The sequence below is a fragment of the Phoca vitulina genome, unplaced genomic scaffold (genome assembly GCF_004348235.1).
Source record: "Phoca vitulina isolate PV1807 unplaced genomic scaffold, GSC_HSeal_1.0 scaffold28, whole genome shotgun sequence".
Lineage (NCBI taxonomy): Eukaryota > Metazoa > Chordata > Mammalia > Carnivora > Phocidae > Phoca > Phoca vitulina.
Window position 1 is genome coordinate 26,682,046 of NW_022589731.1, and position 25,664 is coordinate 26,707,709.

The 25,664-nt window shown below is 59.4% G+C and overlaps 1 protein-coding gene and 1 long non-coding RNA gene across 4 annotated transcripts in view; one reads left to right on the plus strand and one right to left on the minus strand.

Annotated features, from left to right (window-relative positions):
* Positions 1-1,304: 1,304 nt before the first annotated feature.
* Positions 1,305-2,387, minus strand: LOC116643898. Its single transcript, XR_004301666.1, has 3 exons — positions 2,227-2,387; positions 1,559-1,785; positions 1,305-1,447 (listed from the first exon to the last, which is right to left on the minus strand). It is a non-coding gene; the product is annotated as an uncharacterized LOC116643898 (long non-coding RNA).
* Positions 2,388-3,011: 624 nt separating this feature from the next.
* INPP5A (inositol polyphosphate-5-phosphatase A) overlaps positions 3,012-25,664 on the plus strand; it is a 173,131-nt gene continuing 150,478 nt past the window's right edge. For all 3 annotated transcript variants that reach the window (XM_032423024.1, XM_032423025.1, XM_032423023.1), the window contains exon 1: positions 3,012-3,120. In XM_032423024.1, coding sequence (XP_032278915.1) covers positions 3,046-3,120 — 75 coding nt within the window. In that variant the 5' untranslated portion in view covers positions 3,012-3,045. The remainder of the gene's footprint in view (positions 3,121-25,664) is intronic.

Consider the following 25,664-nt stretch of genomic DNA (forward strand, 5'->3'; position numbering starts at 1 on the left):
TGGCTCCGATTCACCTATTTGTTACCTCTCTGTGGCTGGCTGCGCCGGGGTGGCAGGGAGGCGGAGCCCACGGCAGAGGGGAAAGGAAAGCTGGTGTGATGGTGTGCATGGCACTGGGTGGGTGGGTCAGGTGGGGGGAGTCTGAAGGAGGAAGGAGCATCAGAGAGGCCGGATGGGCCAGAGAAAGCCAGTGAAGTCGCCTCTGGGGCACAGAGTCAAATAAGGCTACCAAGGGCCTGAGGGGGTCGTGGGCTCCATGCATCAGCGAGTGGGCGCTTTGGAGTGTGAGCCTCCAAAGGAAGGAGTGACTGTGGAATCTGTTGCTGTCTGCTGGCCTGGAAATAGCCCTTCCCAGTGCAGCTGCAGGCACCTGGAAAAAGTCTGAGGAGATTGGCAGGGAGTGTGTGCACAAAGGAAGGAGGAACCAGGACCGAGCCTGGGGACCCCAGGACTTCAGGTGGAGTATCAGGAGGAGCAAGCAAAAGAGGCTGAGGGGACGGGCAGCCAGAGGGAGGACCAAGATCGCAAATGTCATGGTCACCAGGGCAGACCCTGTTTCTGGGGGGTAAGTCAGGTGGGTGGAAGCCAGGGGTGGGGACTGGCTGCTGAATTAGGAAGCCAGTGCTAACGGTGAGGATGGCCCCACTGGGGTGTGGGCACAAGCAGCAGTTGAGGGCCTGGAAGAGTGGCCTGTTGGCAATTGAGGCAGACTGGTCACTTGTAGGAGAAGGTTTGCAGTAAACAGAGCAGAGATGGAAGGGTAAGGAGGGGCATAGGACATGGGGGACCTCATAGGATCTGAGATACTGCAGCATGCTTGTGAGCTGATGGCATGACATTGCAGGGGGTGGCTGGGCAGAGAAGGGGCAGATGCTGCTGGGCTGCAAATCCTTCTTCATGAAGGTGAAGGGACAGCACATCCACCAGATGGGAAGGCCTGTCGGCGGCTTGAAGATGGCGGGAGGGGTCAAACGGGGAAGCCAGGAGGGTGGGTGCTGGGCGAGGGTGGGGCACGGGGCTGGGTGTTCTCTAATTCAGGCACAGTCTCAGAGTAAACAAGCTCATGCTTGTGCAGGTGAGCTTCCTCAGCCAGGGAGTGCAGAGGTGTGAGGGGAGACACAGCCTGAGGGCAGGGCAGGAGGCCATGCTACTTCTTAGGAAGCAGGTCCCGGGCGTTGGTGACACCTCATTTGCTCTCTATGAAGGGTGTCCTTAGCAAGTGCTGATTTTGCAGAAAGGTCAACAAGAGATGCTGTATTGGTTAGGCTGGGCTGCCACAGAACGCCACACATAGGTGCCTTCAACAACAGAAATTTATTTCTCGCAGTTCTGGACACCCACAGTCTGAGATCAAGTTCCCACAGGGTCTGGTTTCTGCTGAAAGCTCTCTCTTCCTGGCTTGTCCACGGCCACCTTCTATCCATTCAAATGACCTCTTCTTTGATTTCTGTTGGGAGTGGGAGGGTGTGTGGGGGACAGCATGTGCTCTGGGTCTCTTCTTATAAAGACACTGATTCTATTGGGACACACCCTTATGGCCTCCTTCAACCTGAATTACCTCCTGTAGATGCCATCTCCAAGTCCAGACACACTGGAGGCTGGGGCTTCACCTTACCAATTCTGGGTGGGCATGATCACCCCTGCTGAATGAATGAGACGGTGGTTTCTAAGTCAAAGGGGCTTTGGCGGAGAGGCTAGGTGGTCGCTGTAAGCAGGATCCCCTGCTAACTCCAGAGGGGACGCCTTCCTTGGCAAGGGCCCAGCTGCCCGCTGTCCCCACCGACCCTGCAGGTTAACAGAGCGCACAGCTGCTGAAGGCCAGCCTGGCGGACGCTGGTCCTGGCTCTGGCCACCCCGTCCCAGCCACGCGGGCACAGCTCTCGGCGCTGGCCTGGGCAGGGGACCGGGGCTCAGAGGCGGGCTGCGCGGCCAGGCGCCTGTTGACAGCCTTTGCCTGAAAACGCTTCACTGATAACAGTTCTGAGATCCACCTGGGACCCCGAGCCCCACTTGCGAGACCCTCGTCCCGAGGCCCGCGACCCCGCCCTGGGACCCCGGCTCCCGCGGCCCCCGCCCCGACCACGCCCCCCGCCCCGAGAGCCCCGTCCCCAGCCCGCGCCCCCCGCCCGAGGACCGCGCCTCGCGTCCCCTTGCCGCGAGACCCCCGCCCACCTCCCCTCCTGCGCCTCTGTCCCGCCCAGGCCTCCACGCCCCTCTGAACCCCACCTTGGGTGGGGGCCCACGCGGTCTGTGTGAGAGTTAATTAAATGTCCCGGGACACCGCCTTCCACTTCCGTGGGTCCGGCGCGGGCCGTAGGACCACCCCCTAGGAGCCCCTCTGCTCAGGCAGCGCTCGGGTCAGCACGCGGCCCCTTTAAGGAGCACGGTCGCTGCCGGGCCGTGACGTCACAGGAGTGCGGAGGGCGGAGACAGTGCGCTGTCTCTGCGCGGGGAGGGGCGGGGCGGGGCGGCCTCTGACCGAAGGGAGGGCGGCCGAGGAACAGCCCCGCCGACGTAGGAGCGCCCCTCCCAGGCCCCGCCCCCGCTAGGCCGCGCCCCGCCCGGCGCTGGGTCTCTCTGCAGTCCCTGCCCCGCCCCCAGTGGCCCCGCCCCCTCCAGCAGCCCCGCCCCTCCTGGGCCTCCCCCGGCTGCCCGCCCGAGGCCCCGCCCCTCCCTAGGCCCCTCCCGCCCCACGCACGCCCAGCCCCGCCCCGCGCACGCCCCGCCCCCCGGCTCCGGGCGGGACTCGCCTCAGCAGCGGTAGCGGCGGCGGCGGCGGCGGCAGCGGCTGCGGGAACTTCGGTGGCGGCGATCTTAATGGCTGCGCGCGGGCCGCGGTGAGGCGCGGGCGGAGAGCGACGGACGCGGGGCCGCGGAGCAGCGAGGGCGAGTGAGCGCGCGCGGCCGTACCCCGGCCAGGCCCGGCCCGACCCGCCGAGCCCGCGATGCGCCCCGGGGCCGCCCCCCGGCGCAGCTGACGCCGCGGCCCGCGGAGACCCCGGCCGGCCGGCCCCGCGTGAGCGGCCGCCGCCGGCCCAGGCCACGATGGCGGGGAAGGCGGCCGCCCCGGGCACCGCGGTGCTGCTGGTCACGGCCAACGTGGGCTCGCTGTTCGACGACGTAAGTGCCCGGCGACCGGACCCCGACCCCGCGCCCGGCCCCGAGCCCCGGAACCCCCAGGACTCCCGGGACCCCGCGATCCGGACTTGGGCCCCGGCCCTGGGTCCCGGCCCTGAGCCGCGAGCCCCCGGAGCCCAGGACCCTGGTCCTGGTCCCCATCCCTGAGCCCCAGAGCCCCAGGTTCTGGACTGAAGCCCTGAGTCTCAGACCCCAGGACGTGGACACTGAATCTGGGCCCTTCAGACCCTCGTACCCCTAAATCCTGAGACCCTGAACCAGTGCCCTGAACCCTGAACCCTGCCCCGAACCCTGGAATCCAGGTCCCCCACCTCTGGCCTCCAGACTGCATAGGCTGAACCCCGACCTCAGAGCTGGGCCCCGGAAACCGGGCCCGAAACTCCGATTTTAATCCCTGTCCGAGGTCCCCAAATCCTGATATGAGGACCCTCGTGCACTGGCCCCAAACCGCGACCCGGCCCCTAGTGTATTCCCTGAACATTGAGCCCAGAACCCTGAGCCCTGACTTCTGGTCTCCTGACCCCGCCCCTGGCTGGTGGGCTAGCCTCGTCCGCTGGGCTGTGTGCGGCTCACCTGGGCTCCGGGGGTTGGCGCCCTGGTTTTACCTTGTAACTTAGTATCTGTCTAGTTTTCAAACAAGGGCGGCGGTGGAAAGCCCTGGAGAACGCTGTATCTTGTTTATGAAAGAGAAAGATGCCGGCAAGCTTTTCAGGGCCAAAGAAGGGATGTGACTGCCCAAGGCCTTTACCTCTGGGGGCCTCCCACCCGGCCACCCGGGGCAGCGGGGGCGGCTGCCCGCGGGCCGAGGGGAGCCAAGGGAGCCAGGGACTGGGGCGCCTGGAACTCTGAGGCAGGCCCAGGCTGACCTAGTTCGCTGTTGGAGCCGCGGTGCCACCCCGCTGTTGGTACTTGCGCTGCCAACCCAAATACAGCAGAATGCGGCTCCAAGTGGCATGCTTGTTTAAGAGAAAAGGGTGATGGCCCAGATGGAGCCTGTGGAGGCCTCGCTAGGTGAGCAGTGGGCGTGGGCTGGTCCAGTGATACAGGCATGACTGGGATTCCGGGAGAAGGTTCTGGCGTCCTGCCGAGCCTTCCTTTGCCGGCAGTGGGCATGGGTGAAGTGTCTCAGTAAGCTAAGGTCATGGACAGGCTAGGCTTGCTTTCCTTGACACAAAGTAGGTGCTATTTTTGTGTTTTTTTTTCTCATTTTTACTTCCAGGCGTCCATGTATTCTGCTTCCCCGTTGGAGGTGAACTGTTTTCCCTGTTTCCCTCGGACAACTTTATCTAGTTTCGCGTTTGATCATTTTCTACAAAAGTGCCCTGTATGGGTGTGTGTCTGTATATTTAGCATTCTATTCTCGGCTTTCCAGTAACACGCCACTATAACATGGTTTTGCTCAGATGATTCAGATCCGTTCGCTGAGGCTTCAAAGCCTCAGAAATGTCAGGAAAATTAAGCATGGTGGGGCATTTGAGTCTCAAAGGGAAAAGGATTTTGCTGTGCAAACATTCTTTCCAGCAATCTGTGATTCTGAGTTCTAGCATTTCTGTTGTGTTTCAGCTGTACACGCAAGCTTCTCTCTGTTGACGTTAAAATGGATAACTTAATTTACTTTTGTTTGCCAACATGTCTCTGAATTTTCTTTTTTTCTTGATGGCTGTATGGAGTTTGGCATCATGTTTACATCTGGAAGGAACATTTGTTTTGGTAATCAGTGCACACAGGGTAATTCTGCAGGGCGCCTTTCGATGTGAAGGTCCATAGACAAGGATCTGCCGGTAACCCAGAGGTTTCTCGGCGTGCGGAGCTCAGCCTTGGGGGCAGCAGCCGTCCTCCCTCAGTGGTGTGGGCTGGGCGCTGGCCAGGCTCCCCCACGCTCTGGGGCGCCTGCTGTGCTTGAGAGCTGTGTGTTGGTGCTTGTGGCAGGGAGGCCTGGCTGGCGAGAGCAGTCTTGAGTGAAGGGGTGTTGATTCCTTGGTGTATGGCAGGTTTCAGAAGATCTGCCTGGTGACTGTGTGTGCACAGCATGCACCCATGCTGGGGGGACCGTCTTCAGAAGGTGGCCTGGGAAGGAATGCTTTCTTGCCCGGCTTCGTCATCGTGGGAGGGGCGTCTGGGTGAGACACAGGCATGGGGTGCTGTGAAGGCCGCGTGCGGGTCGGGGATGCGTCCGCGCTTCTGAGGTCGTGCAGCCTTCCCCCATCTGCAGGTGACGCTGTGCAGATTTGTCTGGCAGGCTGCTATTTTCCCGTCAGTGCCCCTGGCTCGTGTCCCCCCGCGTGGCTGGTGCAGTGGTCCTCCCCCAGGGCCCTCTGGTTGCTCCTCCCCTGCGACGTTACCCACAAGGGGGTGGGAACAGCTGCCCCACAGTGGTTCTCACACTGTTACCCGTGGAGTATGAACAATTGTGGAGGACCCCAAAGAGCTCCGGGTTACTTGGTTATGACTATCAATGTTTACACCACGTCGGTAGGGACACCCTGAGAGGAGCGGAAACCGAGCACGTTGCTTTAGCAGTCAGGATGGTGATGTCCTCACACGTCATACACGCTCTGGAAAGCTCCGCCGGTCACTCAGGACCCAGGCTGGGAAGAGGAAACTGCCGTGTTGTGTTACTGTGAGCGTGGCTGTGCCCTGGCAGACCCCGGGCCAGGCCTCCTGGGCTTGACTCCAAGGCCCTCGGTCCTTGCTGGTGGCCCTTCCTGAACCCGCACAAGCATCTCCCTGGCTGGGGGCCTAGAGGCGGCTTCTCCAGGTTTGCTGCGACCGCCAGATTGCCTCCTGAGAGCCCTGCGGCTCTTTTGCAATAATCCCCAGTTAGACTCCTGCTGTCACTACCCATTTTCCTGGAAAGGGGTGGCCAGGGCTGCACACCTCATTGTTTTGCTTGAGATGGCTGGATTTTTGACAAGGGAGGTTTCTAGCTTTTGGTTCTTTATGTTGTTGCTAGAAATGAACTCAGAGGTGAATTCTTGCTGCTGTGGTTTCAGAGCTGGGTTCCCCCCTAACGCGGCAAGGCTGTTTCTTGGGAAAGGCGCTTAGCTGAGTGGCAGAGGTCTGAGAGCACAGCTTGCCCTTGGGGGTCTGCGGGGCCTTTGTCCTGCGGCGTATTCAGAGTTGTGTCAGTTCTGAGCTGGTTTCCCCTTTTCGCTTGGTCAACGGCTGAGCAGCCGTCTCCCCAGGGCCTGCTGAACGGTTGTGCCTTGAGTCCTGCAGAGCTGGTAGGCTGGCTGCACCCTCCGGGGCCTTTCCAACAGCAGGTGTCCGTGGGACCCTCCCCTGGGCCCCGTGCTGCAGGGCGCGGTGCCTTGGGCACATGGCCCTCTCTCTCCTGCACCATCAGTTTGGCTCTCTTTGCCCTTGTTCCCGTCCCGCCCTGAAAGCTCCCTGAACCCCACGTCCCCTCAGCTAGTACTGCCTGCCTGTGGGGCCATCTCTACTGGCTGCCTTTCCCGCCTTCTCCCAGCTCCTGTCCCAGCACTTGGTCACACGGGCTTGGTGGAGTCCACGGAGGCCTTGAGCTGGAGGGCTGGTGTCCGTTCCTGGCTGTCTCGCTTGCTCTGGGTGGCCTCTGACGGCACGGATCTCTGCTGCGACAGGGACTCTGGCGATGGCGTCACTGAGACGCCGTTCCGTGGTCATACTCGTCAGCCCCTGAAGTGGTTTTCGGTGTGTTTGCAGACACCTGCAGTTCTCACCAGTCTACTTTAGAGGCTATTTTGTGCCTAAACCAAAAGGTGCCTCAGCAGCCCCCCTGCCCTGAAGCCCCCAGCCCCTGGCGGTCACCAGGCTCCTTCCAGCCTCCAGGGAGTTCCTTATTCTGGGTGTCTCCCGTCCCTGGAGTCACATACGTGGCCCTTTGTGTCTGGCTTCCCTCGCTGGGCACAAAGTTTTCAGAGTGTACCACGTAGCGGGTGTTGGGGCTTCTTTCCTGCCTCTGCCTGAACACTGTCCCACCCGTGGACTCATGGCAGTTTGTTGACCCGTTGTCAGCTGGTGGACACGAAGCCAGTTTCCACGTTCTGGCTGCTGTGGATGTGCTGCTCCGAGCTTCGTGTGCACGCGTGTGCTCATTTCCCCCAGCTCGCGCCGAGGAGGGGAACTGCTTGGTCTTTGGTGACTCCGTGTTTAACCTTTGGAGGAACTGCCCACCGCGGCCCAGCGTCCGCACCATTTCACCTTCCCTTAGCCGTGTTCCAGGGTTCTCGCTGCTTCCCATCCTCCTGGCCTTGTCATCTTTTTTTCGAAGGCTTTTTCCTGGGCTGCGTGGACACCCCTGCTTTGGGCTCTCCTCCTCACCCCATCTCCCAGCACTGGCTGCTTTCTCTGGCCACCCTCACCCCTTGTGGGGCTTGTCTGGACTCAGGCCTTGAAGGACCGTGTCCATGCAGATGGGCAGGAGGCAGGAAGGAGACCCAGGCCCAGGCCTCAGCTGTAGCGCAGTGGGATCGGCCCTGCTCCCCGCGCCGTGGCTTGGGAAAGCCCCGTGCAGTGCCGCGGTGGAGAGTTCTCATCGCAGAGCTTGGGGCTGTGGGGTTTCCGACGCCGTGGTCTGGGCTCTGTGTGCGCAGCCCCTGAAGCAGGCTCTGGTGTGTTAGGCGCAGGGGTGGGGGCTGACCGGGCCGGGCCTCCCCGCAGGCCCCTTCGTGCTCCCCCAGCCCCGTGTCCCACAGGGAGAGTTCAAGGCTGGAGGTGGCTCAGCACTTTTTCTTTTTCTTTTTTTTTTTTTTTTTTGCATTATTGCCTCTGACCTGAGATCTCAGTATACTTTCCCTGTAGGAATTTGGCCTGTTCGTCAGAGTGTGGGACTCTGTAGATGTGGATCTACCTATTCCCATGGTGGTAGCATCGAATGAGGCGGTGTCCAGAGCCCGGTGTGGCTTTGGTGCTGCTTCTTCCTGCTCAGGAAAGCGCCTCGGCACCCTGCATGCCTCCTCTCACCGCGGACACATGGTGCCGACCTTGGACGTGGGCAGGAACTGCGACTCAGCCTGCCGATTACTTGTGTGCCGGCTGCACGTGCCTCCCGTCCCTCCTGCCGATGGCTGGGTCCCATCGCTGTCCCGCAGCCTCTGAGCTCACGGTGTCCTCTGCCCATGCTGGCGTCCTCGGCGTTTCTGGTCTCTGTCAGCTCTAGAGCTGCTGAGGGATGCTTTCCACGGCACAGGGAGGCTCGTCTTCCATTTAAAGTGTTCAGTATTTTGTGTGCTTTGAATGCAGTGAAGTGAGCACTGCAGGTAGGCTTGCTGGGTATTTTCACCATTGCGTCTATGTCCACTGCCTCTCGGCCTGGGTGACCCTGAGAAGTTGCATTCTGGTGGAACATCACTGAGAAAGGTCCCTCCACTTGAGTTCAGAGCCTGCATCACACACAGACAACGTGCCCTTCTGGGAGCCAGAGAGCAGGGGTGGGGGCCCAGCGCAGCCCTGGGTCCGTCTCTGGTCGTACACAGGTTTTGGGGGGAAGAGACCTGCGCTGAGGTGTGATTCCATGATACGTTGGGTCCAGTTTGGAAGTTACAGAAATTGGACCCAGGCCTGCCTCCCACTGGATTGCCCTTGTGGAGCCCCTGTTTGACCCGGAATGGTGATGAGGAAGCAGGGTGGCGGGGGGGCTTGCTACACGCCGGCAGAGCACCGGGTCCTTAAGTGTTGGCCATCTCCGCATCCTGGTGGGCAGGAGGGTCTCCTGTTGGGAGGTGGGTTGTGTCCAGGAATGGGGTCCTATAGGTGGGGGTCGGGCGGCTAGGCAGGATGGCAGTGGAGGGCCTGGGCAGTGTGTTGGTCACCCGTCTGTTGTCACTTCTTGGGACACAGCCCTGTTTTCCCCATGTTTCCCCAGGTCCTTCCAACTTGGTTGTGGGGGCTGGGGAAGAGAGGTGGCAGAGAGAATGTTCCCGAGGTGAACATAAAGTGACCGTGACCTCTGTCTTCTGTTGCTGCTTCATTAATTAGGGCATCTGAGACTGTCCTGCCTCGATCTACTCCCCAGACACACTGGGGGGAGTAGCTGGCCTGCAGGCTCGAGCCCAGTTCCTGCCTGGCCAGGCCGGGGAGGGGTGCCCCATAACGCTCTTCCTTCTCGGGGTGGCAGGCTCTGCTCTGGTTCCCCTCCTCCCAGTGTGGCGTGTGGTCACAGAACGCTGAAGCCTTGGCCCCCTCCCCAGAGCCTCCCTTTTGGGGCAGCAGATGATATTTCAGTGTGTGTCCGAGCCTGACAAGTGTCCAGATACTGAATCTTTGGTAGGGGCGGGTGCTGAGTTGGTCCGCTCCAGGCGTGAGCTTGGGCTCATGGGAGAGCTCAGTCGTGTGCGTACTCACAGAGCCATCGATGAGGAAGCCGTTGGGGTTTTTACCTTTAGCGATGAATGAGGATAAAGCAGTGGCTCATCCAGTTACACTGAAAATGAAACCCGTGTGAAAGCCGTTGGCTTTGGGGAATGAGAACATTAGTCCCAAGATGTGACTGATGATTCCTGTAAATCCATGGTGGGAGGGTTTGAGGTAGCCTGCATGTGGGTCCAGGGAAGGCTGGGCTGCGTCGCGGGCCTGTGTTTGGGGAGAGCGTCTTGGGATTCTGCCATCTTGCAGGCTCTCCTTACCGTCCCTGCCTCTGCTTGGCCTCTGATGATGGGAATGGAGAGAGAGCCTGCACTGTTGCTCACAATTTACGTTTTGACTTTACAAGGTCTGTTTTGGGAGATAGAAAAGGTGCTGGAGCAGAGTGTCCACTTAGATGTGTCTACTGACAACTGGCCCGGTCCCTGGACGGCGGCTCAGGGTGGGGACGATCCGGAGCGGGTCAGGGGTGATGGGGCTCTGCCTGGCGGCTGGTCTTGGTGCCCGCACACAGAAAGGGCTTTTCCGGGCTGACAGGGAAGCACGCTGGTGACACGCAGGCTCGAGGAGAATGCTGACTCTGGTTTGGGTTTTCCCTTTGGTGAATAGTTCAACCCCATCCCCAGGAGCATGGCCTTGGGGTCAGCTGTTCCTTGAATCCTGATCCACTGGTGGGTTTTTGTGAGCTCAGGCCCCTTGTCTTCTCCCTCCTTCACTCTGACAGGGGTCTGGGGCCCTTCTTTGGGGTTGGGGGCTGGTGGGGACGTGGGGGCTGGGGCTGTACCCCCTCATGTGTTTGAGCAGAACGTGATGGTGTTAGGGGTAGCTTTCCCAGAGTTCCTGCCCTGAGTGAACTGCCCCGGAGCCTTGGAGCCCATGCTGAATCTGTGCCCTCCCGTGTCTGCACCCTGAGCCTGGCACCGGGCCTTCCATCCTGCCCTGTCCTTGCTCTGTGCCGCGAGCACGGGAGCTGGGTCTGGGACTGCATCCTGGAGGCATGTTACCGTCCCCCCACCCCCGGCGGAGTCCAGCCCTGGCTCTGCTCCAGGGCTTGCTGGCCTGGGCTCAGGCACCCTCATTTTCTGTCTCACGTCTCAGGGCCCCGGAGTGACTTGCTGTTATTCTAGGACCTGGAGGTTTACAACGGGAGGCATGGCCAGGCCTGGGTCTTGGTCTTGGCGGCAGGGATCCTGCCCTCAGTGCTAGTGTGAGGCCACGTGTCGGAGTCTGCAGGGCCACGTGGTGACAGGAACATGTGGGGCTGGAGTAGGCTGTGTAGCACGTGTGACCGGGGGCGTGCCGGCTTCCCTGCTTGGGCTTTTGGTGCACCAGAAAGGCAGGAATGCCACCCGGCATGGTGGCTGTGGCACGTAGAGGAGGGGGCCTGGCAGGGTGAGGTGCTGTCAGCTGTCCCCAGGCCCCTTCCTTCAAGGTCTCAGTCCCCTCCTGCCCACCCAAGGCTTCCTTACTTGTGCCCGGGCTGCTGGGTTGGTCCATCCACTGTCCCCGAGCGTGGGCTCCTGCGTCTGGCCAACGGGATGGCCTGGTTGTGCTGCCCGGTGTCGCCGCCAACGAGCCTCGTGCTCTCGCCCTTGGCGGGCCTGCTCCCCTGCCGGGGGTCCGGGGCGCGTGCTGGCTGCCCCCTCACCGTCCCCACTTGCCTTCTTGACCCGCCCTTTCCCCGGCAGGCCCCTGTGGCAGCTTGCTCCTCCCTTGCCTGGACAGGGTGTGCTTTCCCGTGGTCGGGCTTCTCCTGAGGCTGCTCTGTTCTGAGGAGTCCTTTGGCCTCCCGGTGCAGGCCGGCAGAATTGTACTGTCCCTTCTGGGGACAGCGCACTGTGACAGCTCTGTGCTGTCCCTCCTTCCCCTTTCGTTATGCTGTGTTTTGGCCACTCGTGTGGCTGTCATCCCGTCGCACGTGTTGCGGGGCCGGCCTCACAAGCGGCAGCTGCTGCGGGGTGGGATGTGGGCTCTGCCGCGGTGGCCGGAGGGAATCGGAAGAGCCGCAGGCCTGCTGGGTGCCCGGCCCCGTCAGAGCGGTCCGCACGGCCCGGGAGGGGGTCGGCGGCTGGGGCTGCGGGCGCCAGCGTGCCCTTCTCCCTGCCGTTTTGTTGGGGACGGTCTGCATGTGGCACAGCTCACCCCGCGCACGCGTGCCGCTCAGTGACTTTGGGAAGCGTCTGCAGTGGTGCGGCTGTCCCCACACATCTCCGGGCACGTCCCTCGCGGCCCTCGGCGGCCCTCGGTGCCACGGCTCTGCCTTCGGCTCCAGAATTCTGCCTCCAGCACGGATCTCGAATGCCGGAATCTCACGGTCTGCGGTCCTCGTGCCTGGTATCGGTTTTCTGCCCATACCTCTGTTTCTGTCACACTTCTGTCCCCTCTTAGGGTTGAGTGGGGTTCCGTGAGGTGTACGCCCCGCGGCGTGTCCACTCACCGGTTGATGGATGCAGGGTCGTTTCCGGCTGCTGCTGTGAACCGTCGTCTGCACACACACACACACACACACACACGCATTTATTTTTGGCGGGCACGGCCTACGTGCTCCAAGGCAGCCGCACCGTTCCGCATCCCAGGGCTGCGTGGGGCCGGCACAGGGCAGGGAGGCCTTCCTTCCGCTGCGGCGTGGGGTGGAGGCTTCTGTGCTCACCATTTGCATTTTCTGGCCTCTGCCTTTAAAAACTAGGTGTCCGCCGACGGTCCTTGGCTGTGAGAGTGGCATTGATGATGGTGTTGTCATGATAACGGTATTTGGCAGACTGTTGACTGTGTCCGTGGGAGACGGCGCCACCTCTCCGGGCCAGGCACACGGGATGCCGGGACCTCCCAAGAGGATGGAAGGCCCCTGGGACGGTGTCCTGCCCTCCAGTGTGGTCATGCAGGCGAAGCGGGAGCGAGGACAGCTGCGTTGGGGCCTCCAGGCCGCCCTTGGCTCCTGGGACTCAACCTCTCTGCCCCACAGCCGGGTGTGGGTGGTGGGCTGGTGCGTGTCTGTGCAGGGCTGGTGCTGAGGCACGGGGTCAAGGGTCAGTCTGGTGGCCTTAGTCTGTAAGAGCTGGGCAGAGGTGGCAGCCACAGCCTCCCCTCCCACTGCGCCTGGACGCGGAGGACACTGCCCCCAGTGAGGGGCAGAGAAGGCCTCTGGCAGGTGAATTCTCTTCTCCCACCTCTGGGTGTGACGGCCCCCCCTGTTTACCTTTATCTCCTGGGTGTCTGGGACCTTTTACAGTCCTGCTGATGTGGGGATGTTATTTACTCCATGGTGCACCCAGCTGGTCAGCAAGGACTCTCTCAGGTGGACAACTTCAGTGAATTGGTGGCTGTGTTCCCGAAGTTGCCCCAGAATGCTTGCCCGTGGGAGGGTCCTGGCCGTCCTCGGGTGAGGGCACATCCTGTGCTTGGGGCCCCGTGGCCTGCCTGGAAGGGGGCTGTACCGGGGTCCATCTGGATCAGGGGCTTTCTTTTGCCACATTCCTCCTTAGTCCTGGGATTCTGCCAGACGTCCACAGAGCAGATGAGGATGGGAAGCATGACCCAGCTGTGAGCACGTAGGCTTTTGTGCACCTGTCGGTGGGTACCTGCTGGCTCCGGAAGACAATCCGGTGCAGAGTTGGGCTGGGGGGAGCTCTGACTTGCTGGGTGAACCTGCTCATACGGAGCTGAGATCTGGGTTGGATCAGTGCTTTTAAAATTCTGGTGAGAAAAAAAAAGGGGGGGCGCCTGGGTGGCTCAGTCGTTAGGCGTCTGCCTTCGGTTCGGGTCATGGTCCCAGGGTCCTGGGATCGAGCCCCGCATCGGGCTCCCTGCTCCAAGGGCAGCCTGCTTCTCCCTCTCCCACTCCCCTTGCTTGTGTTCCCTCTCTCGCTGTGTCTCTCTGTTAAATAAATAAATAAAATCTTTAAAAAAAAAAAAAAAAGTAAAACCCTGGTGAGGCCTCGTTGTGCAGAGCCGGTGGGAGCCTTGGCACTGAGAGGCGCCCATGGAGGAGTTGAACGGACCAAGTCACCCGTCCCAGTTTGCCTTTGCGTGCCTTCTACGTGCTCTCAGAGTCCTGTACCAGTTCTGGGCCCCAGGCTTCCTTGGGGTGCATCGGTGGGCACCTCCTCTGTCCAGCTCAGCTAATAGCTGCCCGGCACCTGCGTGCAGAGCATGCTCTTTGCTGAATTGTAATTCGGGGAGATTTGGGGTTTATGTTAAGATGGAGTCATTCTGTTAAGAACGACAGACGAATTTGTGGGGACGCATGTTTTGCTTTTTTCTCCATCACTTACGGTTTTTCAGATCTTTTGCAACTTCCTGTTTTTGCTGTAACGCCATCACCGCCCTCCGCGCTGCCCCGAGCAGCTCGCGCCGTGCACCTCGTCCAGGTGGGAGGCGGGAGGCCAGGCTGCTGGGAGGGGGTCGTGCTGATTGATGCCGCCAGCAGAGTGTGGGTGAGTGGCAGGAATTGACCAGCCAGGGGAACCAGCGCAGGGCCCCAGTGGCCGATTCGGGGACTGTCCAGGACGGCTGCCAGGGCCAGGCGGGGTCTCGCCTAAGTTTCTGAAGCCCTCAGGGCCCTGTCCTCCCTGCTGCAACCCAGGCACGCTTGGTGCTGCTGGAGAGGAGTCTGGGGCAGGAGGCCTGAGCTCCAGGTTGTGGGTGGTCCTGCTGTGCTGCTCGGGTTCAGCCTCCGCTGCGCTTGCAGGCTTGTGGCCACGAGGGCCCAGAGCTCATTTTTACCGGCTGTTCACAGCGTGGTTCCAGCGTCTGTAGGCTCAGTGAGTGCCTCCTCAGGCCTGGGCCCTTGTCCAGGGGCCGGAGCCTTGGCAGGGAGCACCGGGGAGCACCCCCGGACTCCCCACACCAGTTGCTCCCAGCAGCATGCTCGTCCTGCCCACCTCTGTGGGCAGTTCCTTGAATTGGCTGGGGACGGCAGCTGGGCGCTGGGCGCTGGAGCATCTGCAGGGCCCCTGGGGGCCGTCCCTGAGGCCCCTCCCGTGCTGCCTCCCCCGCCCCCATTCCCACGCCCACCTTACCAGCTCTCTTCTGAGACGTGAGGGATGCAGGATGAAGCCCAGAGAGCTGTGGGGTAGCAGGTGAGCACGGACAGAGAAGGGAGGGTCCTCTGGCTGAGGTGAGGAGGCTGGAGGGGGCCTGTGAGTTGGGGGAGGAGCGTTTCAGGACAGGTGTGCTGGGGTTTGGGGGGCAGGGCCCCAGGGGCCAGCAGGCAGGAGCTGGGGTTCCTTGTCTAAGGCACCGTTGCACGTGGTCAGGGCCTCACCCCCTGAGGCAGGGGTTCCTGCTCACGTCTTACTGGGATGATGCACAGCCTGCCTTCAGGGCAGAGGGGCCTTACCCTGGGGCAGCCTGGCTCATGGCTCACGCTCTGGGCCCCAGCTGCCCCAGCTGCCCGGTGTGTCAGGAGATGGACTTGAGGGTGTCTTAGGATGCCCAGAGAAGCCCTGGGCCCAGAGACCACGGACAGCCTCTTGGGTAAGTGGCCAGGGCCAGGACCTGAACTCTTTGGGCCACGGGAGCCAACTGGAGAGTAAGGAAGAGGTGGCCTCTGGGGCCACTGTAGGGCAGGAGCAGAGGCAGGAAATGGGGAGCCGGGCCTGTTTGGGAAGCCACGTGGCTCACGTGGGCGGTGTGGTCAGCATGGCCTGGTGTGGCCAGTGAGTAGCGGAAACCAGGCACTGTGGGCCGAGGTGGCGTGGGGCTGATTGTGCTTGAGCCCCTGTTCCTTCAGTGCACAGGGGACTGTAGCTAATGAGCCTGGCTCCGCGGCCCAGTGGGAAGACGCGGTGAGGTGTGGGTGCCACTGCTTTGGCCCCACCGTCATCCCCCATGGCCTGGCCTTGAAGATGGATGGTGAGCTCCTTCTTCGTGCTTGCTGGGGCCCCTGGGGCTGCCTGTGTCCTGTCCGCATTTTCACTGCTGATAAGTGAGTCGGTCCGTAAGGGGACGAAGGGGGTGCTCGGGGCCGGGCTGGGAGCGTGAGGAGCTCCGAGTAGCCCAGGGAAATGCAGTGGAGACGGTCAGGGCCCTGGAAGGTGAGCCCCTCAAGGATGGGGTCCATCGCAGACGCTTCCCAAGGAGCCAGGGAGGACAGGTGGAGAGGCACTGATGGGCGTGCTTCCCACGTCTGTTTTCAGTGTCAGAAAATTGTACCAGGGACTCAGGGATGCATCCTAGATTCTGGGAGAAAATTGATGTCTGTGAGCCTTAATAACCTGGATAGCTTTAGTTTTCTGTAATGAAAAAATCAGGCAGAGTGACCCAGAAAGCTTCCTGCAATGCTTTGTCCGTATCCTGCGTGCCATTCTGAATTGTCTTAAACGCCAGCAGCACAGACCGTGGAATGATTTCAGTGTTTTGTGGTAATTGCTGCATTAGGAATCTCCACCATGGATGAGAGGCAGAGTTCTTTTTTTTTTAAGATTTTATTTATTTATTTTATTTATTTATTTGGCAGAGAGGGAGGGAGAGCACAGGCAGTGGGAGCGGCAGAGGGAGAGGGAGAAACAGGCCCCCTGTCGAGCAGGGAGCCCGATGCGGGGCTCCATCCCAGGACCCTGGGACCATGACCTGAGCCGAAGGCAGACACTTAACCGACTGAGCCACCCAGACGCCCATGGGCGAGAGACAAAGTTTTACTGTTTTGGAAGAGTAGAGGTACGCTTTCCCGCTGGGAATTCACTCGGCCCCAGCAGTGTGTTGCTTTCCATGGAGAAAGTCCAGTTCCCAGGTTGGGGGAGCCAGCTGGGGGTCTGTGAGTGTCCGCGATGTCCGCAGGGCTACCAGGTCTGGGCAGGTGTGCTGGGGTGCCGGGCAGGGGCAGAGGGAGCCCGGGCCGCTCCACCTTGTCACACGTAGGCCAACCTCCTCCCCTGTGCCGACATCACAAAACACATCGGTCTTCCCCCAGCACGCTCGTGGTCGGCGTCCCACTGCTCCCGAGATGCCACGCTCAGAGCCAGGCCTTGGGCAGCCTTGGCCCAGGCACTGGGACTCACTGATGGAATGAGTCTCTGCTTCTGGTTGGGTGGCAGGTGAATGTGCGCAGAGCCATGTGGGCTTGGGGCCATGGGGTCACTCGTGGCAGCATATCCCTCCCCAGCGAAGCTCTGGCTGTGGGTGTCCCCGGGGTCGTGGAATCCCCATAAGCTCCATGGTTGGGATGAGGGACCCGATGTGCAGACATCGAGGAAATAGCCATTTGTACATTTTGTGGAGGGCCAAGTAGGCTTTTCTCGCCTCTTGTCTGAGTTGGTGTGACTGTGAGGGGAGAGAGTCATTGGGGCACAAGTCCCCTTGCTTCTCCCTGAGCCCGCTGAGCGGAGCTCCTGCCATCTCATGGACCCTGGTTGCAAGTCGGCAAGGTGCCGCCGAGTGTCAGGAGAAGTACCGTGGCCTCAGAGGAGGGATCGCGTAACGCATGTGGGCAGTGTGTCCTGGCCTTTGTACCCAGAGGGCAGGTGGTGGACAGGCAGCTCCCGCTGGTCTTCCCTTAGGGCCAGACTTCCACGGGTCTTGGCGCCGCCGACGGCAGCCATGCGTTGCGAGAGCGCCCCGCAGTGGAGAGTGAGTCACTCCACTGGGAGGTGTGCGTTGGCTGCGTTAATTATGGTGCTTGTTACTTGCAAATGGAGACAGAATTCACATACCCCGAGACTCACTCTTTCAGTGTGTATAGTTCAGTGTTTATAGGCATTCACAAGGGTCACATGATTCTAGAACATTTTCTTCACCCCTGAAAGAAACCTGGCACCCATCAGCAGTCACCACATCCCGGCAACTGCTTACTTATCTTTCTGTGTCTATGAATTTGCCTGTTCTGGAGGTTTTCTAGAAATGGAATCAGACAGTACGTGTCGTTTTTCGTCCAGCTTCAAGGCTTGTCCGCGCGGTGGCATGCGTCAGAGCTCCATTCCTTCTGAGGACTGGATGCTGTTCCTTTGTGGGGCTGGACCGCGTTTTATCCACTCATCCGCTGATGGACACTTGGCGATTATTAGCAGTGCTCCTGGGAACATTGGTGTGAACGTATGCTGTTAATTCCCTCGGGCACATACCTAGGAGTAGATGCTGGGTCATACGGTAACTGTGAGTTTAACTTTCCGAGGAGCCACAACACTGTCTTCCAGAGCAGCTGCTTCCCCTCATTTTGCGTCCCCACCAGCTGCGCACGAGGGCTCCACTTTCTCCATGTCTCAAAACATGTGGTCCATCTTTTTGATTCTGACTTCCCAGTGGGTGTGAAGTGGTTTTGATTGGCGTGGCCTGATGACTAACGTTGCATGTCTGTCCGTGCGCTTACTGGGTATCTGTGGTCTACTTTGGAGAAATGTTCATTCACATCCCTTGCCCACTAAAAAAAATTTTTTTTAAATTGTTGAGTTTTTCTTGATGTATTCTGGGTCCTAGGTTCTTATCAGATACGTGGTCTGCAGATACTTTCTCCCAGTCACTGCATTGTCTTCTCACATTTCTGCTAGCATCCTTTGACACACAGACATCTCAAACTGATGAAGTCCGGTCTCTCCGTCTTTGGTTTCTTGTGCTTTAGGTGTTGTCTCAGAAACCGCTGCCCGATCCACGGTCCCCGAGGCTTACCCCGACCTCTTCTCCTAAGATCGTCGTTTCAGCTCTTGTGTTTGGGTCTTTCATCTGTGTTGACATATTTTATATGTAGTGTGAGTTAGGAGTTCTTCTCTGTCCTTTTGCCTGTGGATACTTAGTTGTCCCAGCACCGTTTGTTGAAAAGACTATTTTCTGCCACTGAATTGTCTTGGCACCCTTGTTGAAAATTAATTGACCGTAAAGATACAGACTTCTCTCGGCTCTGTTCCCTTGATCTGCGTGCGTGCCCTTGTGCCGGGACCATACTGTGTTGATGGTGGTAGCTTTGTCGCAAGTTTTGGAGTCAGGAAGCGTGAGTCGTCCACGTGGTTGTTATTGGTTGCTCTGGGTGGCTTTCACTTCCACGTGAATTCTGGGATGAGCCTGTCCTTTTCCACAAAGGCTGGAGTTTTGATAGGGATGGCACTGAATCTGTAGTTTGCCATTTAACACTGCATCTTCAATCCGTGCCCGAAGGAGAGCCGTCTGTTTATTTAGGGCCTCTTTGGTTTCTTTCAGTAATGTTCTATAGGTTTCAGTGCAAGTCCTGCACTTGTTTTTTGTTTTGTTTAATTTATCCCCAATCTTTCTGCTGGTCTGTTTGGACTTTCTCTTTCTTGGGAGTTTGGTTCTTGACAGTTTGTGTCTTTTTAGAAATGTGTCTTTCGTGTAGGTTATCCCGTTGGTTGGCTTACGGCCGCTGGTCCTCTGCTTTTGCTGTCCTTTCAGTTTCTGTCAGGTCGGCAGTAATGTTCTTTCCGTCCCACTTATAGCAGTTTGAGTCTTCTGTGTGTTTGTCAGTCTAGCTAAAGATTTGTCAATTCTGTTGACTTTTTTCAAAGGACCAACTTTTTGGTTTCATTGATTTTTCTCTGTTTTCTGTTCTCAGTGTTGGCTGCGTTTAGAATTAAATCCCACAGAAACCTTTTTTGAAGATCACGTTGCTGGTGATAGAATCTGGTTCTTTGCCTTCTACCTTGTCTGTTTCTGGTTGACACCGAGCCTTTCTCCTGCTTTTTCCTGAGCAGAGACAGCATTTCTGAAGCAGGCCACCATGGCCTTCTGAGTCACCTGTTCTGGGCACCCAGGTGCTGGCCCTGATTTTAGGTCCCCTCTCCATACAACCAAGCTTCGGGACAGCCTTCCCCTGCGTGCCAGAGAGGTGGTCCTTACAGCAGATCGGTTGACTTTGTTGCTTGAATAAATGCCTCCTGCCAGATGCCCCTCTGAGCACTCTGACATCTCTAGGCACTGGTCCGCAGCTCCGAGAGCCAGAGGGATGTGGCCACCAGCACCCTGGAGCTGTGGTTCCTGTCGCAGACGTCAGCGGCTCCCGTGGGCTCCCTCCTGTCCGAGCACTTCTGACTGACAGAAGGAAGACGCAGCAAGGACTTAGACTAGTCTTAGACTAGAAGTGGGGCTGGGGAGAGATGCCCTTCAAGACCTGTCCATTTGGCCTCAGGGATGAAGGGTGCATTCCAGGGGGTGACACAGTCCTTACCGAACCAGGGCCTTGGTGAGCCCTGCCCTCGGGGATATTTCAGTTTGGTGTGGAAATGACGGCGAGATTATCGCTGTATCTTACTTGTCAGCCTCAGCACTCTAGTTAGAGTAGACAGCTCCCCTTGCTAGTTGAAGCAGAAAAGGAGGTTTTAAAAAGAGGTGGCTTCTGGGAGCCTGGGTGGCTCAGTCAGTTAAGCGTCTGTTGATTTCAGTTCAGGTCATGATCTCAGGGTCATGAGATCGAGCCCCACATCGGGCTCTGGGCTCGGCCAGGAGACTGCTTGGGATTCTCTCCCTCTGCCTTCCCCTGGCTCTTGTGCATTCTCTCTCTCCCTCTCAAATAAATAAATAAATCTTTAAAAAAAACCCAGGTGGCCCCTGGGAAGGGCCAGGAGTCAGGCTTGGTGGACCCAGGGAAGGGGTGGCTGCGTGCATCCACGCCTCAGGGGCCCTCACGGCCGTTGGGCAGAGGACCCGCCCGGCAGCTTCGACAGCGTCTCTCCGCTGCCCCTGCCCCTGCCAAGAAGGGTACCTGGACGGCCTGCTGCTGTCCCTGGTGTCCAGGGCTCCGCCATGTGGGTGGGCCGGGACCGGAGCCCAGGCAACTCGCAGCAGCAGGACAAGGGTGACATGGGTCCTGCTGCTGGGACGCCGTGCTGGGAGGAGCCGCGAGGCACCACACCCAGCCCTTGTCCTTGGGCGTGAGTCTGCCCCCTCCCCCCCGGCCAAGGGTTTCCAGTTGGAGGCTTTGTTTTCAAGATTTTATTTATTTATTTGTTTGTTTGTTTGTTTGCGAGAGAGCGAGAGAGCACATGAGCCCAGAGGGAGAGGGAGAAGCAGGAATAAGGAGCCCAATGAGGGACTCGATCCCAGGACCCTGAGACCATGACCTGAGCTTAAGGCAGACGCTTCACTGACTGAGCTACCCAGGCGCCCCCGGTTTTTGAAGTGCGCCTGTTTTAAGTCTGGCAACTGTAAAGGACGATCCTAGTTCTGCTTAAAGTATACTCTTCTCACAGCTTGCCGTTAGCAGTCTGAAAACAGACGTTCAATCTGAAATGTAAGAAAAAGAACAAGAGTGTGAAGACTGGTTTCGGTGGCTTGGGCGAGACGAAGCGTGCGTTACCAGTGTGGCGTCTGGGCCGGGCCAGGCATCCGGAGGGAGGCCCACCTCCTCTACCGCCACCGTGTTTGCCGTGGGTTTGCGATGGAACGCAGCATTGTTGTGTCTTCCTGAGGTTTTTAAAAGTGGCATTTGCTAGAATTTTTATAGCTCCAAGGTGGACACCACATGAGAGTGAGTGTGTGTCTGGGTGTGTCCGTGTGGAACACGTCCATGTGTACATATGTGTTTTAATAGAAACTACTTTCCCACTGTTGCTCTTCAGTATACAGTTGACCTGTGAACAACCCCGGGGCGAGGGGCATGAGCCCCACACAGTCAGGCTTCTGACCGTAGTAACTTTGGACTCCCCCAAACTTAACGCCAACAGCGTACTGTGGTTGGAAGCCTTACCAGTGACGTCGTCGGCTGACCCGTGTTCGGTATGGCATGTGTCGTGTACTGTGTTCCGGCGGTGAATCAAGCCAGGGAGAGACAGTGTTACCAAGGCAGTGGTGAGAAGGAGAGAACACACGTGGGATACTGCACTGTACTTATCAGAAGAACCCCGTGCGCACCTGGGCCTGTGAGTTCAAACCCGTGTCGCTCACAGGTCAGCGTGCATCGGTTCAAACACTTCTCGCTCCGTAGAGTGACAGACTCTGAGTTTCTTTTTAGGGTCAGGAAGGACACAGAGCATCATGCTGATTGTAAAGGGGCATGTGTGGCTTCCGTGGGCCCAGACGGTGGCAAGTGTTAGCTTCTCACCTCGGGTCCCCCACTTTGAGTCTGCACCCCAGGAAGGAGCAGACCTGGGGGGGAGGGGACAAGACCTGGGACTTGTTCTCACAGGTAGTGGCCCAGAAGGACAAGGGGTGGCCCCCAGCTCCCGGGCTGCGGGCGCGGAGGCCCTGCCATGTCGGCGGTCTGTGTCTTGAGGAGCACACCGTCTTCCAGCAGGAGCCGTAGCTGCTCCCTGGGGGCCCCGCTTTTTCTGTTTCTGGGCTTGTCCCAGAGGCTGCCACAGAGCTTGGCTCCCATGCCCATCTCCCCTGCTCCTCCGCACCCTGTCTGTGCCCTCCTGCTTGCATGCCAGAAGACCTTCCCACGTGGCCCCCCGAGTCTCCCCAGCCTGTCCCCACCAAAGGCACCCCTGACCATAAGTGCTTCCGTGCTCAGAAGCCTCACCTTGCCTGTTGGGGATCCCGTGCTCACCGGGGGGCTGTGGAAAAGGGCACATGTGCTGCTGGCCGGGTGAGTCGACTGCCTGCCCCCCAGACAAAGGGCATTGATACCCGTGGACATGGGAGGGGTCACGGGGCGGTGTCCCCGCGGAGGGAGGGCAGCCATGCCACTGCGGGCTGACCTTGGGCCTCTCTTCCCACACTTCACTCAGCTGGGAGAGCCCTGGCCTGTGGGCTGGGCCTTGTGGGGCCAGTGCCCCGGTATCTGGGGGTGGCTGGCTGGTGGGCTCAGGAGCCAGCTGGGGAGCCCTCAGGGGTTTTCCCAGAGACGTGCCCGGGGAGCTCCGGGGAGAGGGAGGAGTAGTTTTGCCCAGGATTGTGAGGTTGGGAGCTTTGACTTTTGAGGGGGATGTGAGATGTGATGTCAGCACGTGGCAGAAACGAACTTGCACTCGTGGATGTGGCCAGCTGTCACGTCCACGGACCAGCTCTCACTGCGTGGACATCCGTGGACTTCACTCGCACGTCTGGGGACCAGCTCTCACATCCGCGTTGTCTGCACCCCAGCCCTCATATTCCCAGTGTGCATCCTCGATGCCCAGAGCACTGGTGGGGGGCGGGGCCGGGTGTCATGCCTCACGTTTGCCACATGTCCAGGCCGGGCAGGATGGTCGGGCTGGTTTGGGGGCCTCGGCTGCCATCTTTCCCATCAGGATTGCTGATGCCACAGGGTCAGTTGGCTGGTTTGGGGATGTGGGAACTTGAGAGTGACTCTTGGCTCTGCTTGCTGGTCACGGCTGTTTTTTTCTTTAGAGAACAAAATGCAGATTCGAATGTTTTGCATCTCCATTTCTAAGTTCAGCATGCAGAGCTCCCCATCTCCCATGGGAGTCCTGCTGACCTCGGGCCAGTGGACTGTCCCCTCTGCCTCCTGAGCGTGGCCTCAGCCCAGTGGCCAGTCTGCCCCTCCCCACCCTGACCCCGCGTCTTGTTCCTCATCCCCTTCTCCTGAAGGCTGGTTCCTGGGGAGATGGGAGGGAAGGCATGTGGAGCAGTACCTGGGGCTGCTCTCCTGCAAGCTGACCCCGTCCTGACCTCCTCACAAGCTCCGGCTGGACTGTCCCCCCGCCTCTGGAGGCACCTCGCCAGCCCGCACTGGAGGTCTTGGTCCAGCAGCATGCAGCCCATGCCGTACCCGCGACTCCTGCAGGTAGGAGCTGACGGCCTGCGGTCTGCGGCTCTTACCCCAGAGCCAGCTTCTTACCGGAGCGCTCCAGAGCCATGCCTGGGACCCTGGGCCACCGGGGCCACCGTCTGAGGTAGTCAGGTGGGTCCTCTTCTTCCTGGCACCTACCGAGATGCAGGGTCCCTCTGTGTCTGTGGCTCCCCTCCCAGGACAGCGTGTGACCTGGTGTCAGTCTCTGCTCGCCCAGTGTGTCCCTTGCAGAAGGGAAGCCCTGTGAAGGCACGGCTGGCCATGCATGGCCTGCCCCCCGCCTCGCTGTCCCAGGAGCTCGCAGGAAAACCACGGGACCAGGAGCCTGGGACACGTCTTGGAGTTCAGCTCTTAGGAGGGAAGGCCTTGGAGGTTGGCCGTGTCACACCTCTGTCTTGTCCTCTGTCCGTGAGAAGAGAAGCCGAGTCAGAGCTGGCAGACGGCAGGTCAGGGACTGCTGGATTGTCGCTGACTTCTCGCTGCTGTGGGGGGAGTAGCAGGGGGCTTGAGGCCTGACTCTGGAAAGTGATGTAGGAAAGATGTTAGTGTTCAAAGCCGACAGCCAAGAAAGAATTCTTGAGATGTGTTTGGTGCAAAAAGGTGGTTTTATTAAAGCACGGGGACGGGACCGGGGGACAGAAAGAGCTGCGCTGGGGTCATGAGGAGTGGCCCGTTATATACTCTCAAGTTGGGAGGGGGTTAGGGAGAGCGTAACTCTCTAAGGAATTTTGGAAGCAAGGTTTCCAGGACCTTGAGGAGGCTAGCTGTTGTTGGGAAAAGGTCATTTATTACCGTCTAATAAAACCTGAGTCGTGAGACCCTTCAGATGTATATCAGTGGGCCGTATGCTTTGGGGATGATTGCCAACATGTATCTTGGGGGGTTTAGGGATAAAGGAAGCTTCCAAAGGAATTTTTATATGTTAAAGTAGACTCACAGGATCCTGGGGTGGTTGGGATAATGTTAAGCTAAGATTGCCTTTGGCCCTTAGCGGAGTATTAACATCGAGGCAGCTGAGCCCCTGGGGGATGTCACTCTTCCTGTTTCAAGGACCTGTCAGTGGGCTGTAGGGAGTGAGGACATTTAATTTTTCTTCCGCCTTTGTTTCCCACATCAGGAAGCACATGTGAGGACCACTTTCTGAGAAGCTGGGATGGAGGAAGGTCCTGGCAGAGAGCTGTTGGTCATGCCTGCTCTCTCCCCCACTCTCCTTCACTGCACACTTCTTGGCCCATGGGCCCCAGATGGCCTGCTTGGCAGTCTGTCTTCGGGGTACTGGTTCCTACCTGATGGACCCATGTAGGGTGCCCCAGGGCTTCTTATTTCTATGTGGCGCGGGCCCTAGCTCAGCCGGGGCTCACCTTGTCCTCAGTCCCACACTGCCCTCTGCCCGTACCCACTGAGATGAAGCAGAACCTTCTGGAATGTTTTCAAAGGAGCAGTCGTCAGACTTGAACAGTACGTAGTTCTTGAAGCTATCTGTGTGTTGTAAATACGTGGTGCTGGCCACACTGAACTGGGACCCCTTCTAAGTGGGGACACAAGTCTGCGGTCTGGTGTGCTCACGTTTGGAGACAGTCAGCTGGACTCAATCCAGAGTCACAAAAGTGGTGGGAGCCGCCCCACTGCAGGGGTCTGCCAGGGGAGGGGGAGCCACGTGAGGGCTTGGGGAGAATAGAGGAACCACAAGAGGGGAGGACAGGAGGTGCAAGGAGGGGGCCGGAGGGGATGCGGGTCAGGATGGACTGTGTTGGGGGCGGGCCTGCAGGGTGCACGGTGCCTGAGCGTGAGGGAGGTCATTCAGGCCATGGCGGGGAGTGACCGGGCTGCCAGCACGGCAGGGTGATGGCTCCTTTGCATCCCAGATGTGGGGAGGGGGCTTTGGAAGGTAGACCAGGGCACCCTTGTTCTCAGGGCTGGGTATGGGGGATGTGCCGATTCCAGGACATTGTGCCATGAGGAGGGGGAGTGGGTGCAAATGATCATGGGAACCTTGTCCTTTTGTTTTCTGTATGTTTTTCTATTTAAAACTTTCACCAGACCCTCACGTTGGGTTAAGAGTGCTGAATTTGGGAATTGGGGCAGACTGGAAAGCAGCTTGATGTTTGGTTCAGAGTCTAGGCTGTGAAGCTGGAGGGTGCTGGGAACAGCCCCCCCAGCACTGGGGGGTGGTGGTGGGTGGCCCAGACCCAGCTGCAGGCCCCCCAGCACTGGGGGTGGTGGTGCGGGGCGGCCCAGACCCAGCTGCAGCCCCCCCAGCACTGGGGGGGGTGGGGGGCGGCCCAGACCCAGCTGCAGTCCCCCCAGCACTGGGGGGGTGGTGGGGGCGGCCCAGACCCAGCTGCAGCCCCCCCAGCACTGGGGGGATTGTGGTGGGGGCGGCCCAGACCCAGCTGCAGCCCCCCCAGCACTGGGGGGTGGTGGGAGGCGGCTGAGGGTCACACCCGGTGCAGAGCATGTGCGCAGCCCACCCATCTGGCTCTGGCTTTTCTTGCGGGCTTAGGCGGCCCCTGGAGAGCGGTCCGGTGCGGAGCCTGTGTGGCTGTGAGTGATTCTGCGTCCACCGGTGCCGTCC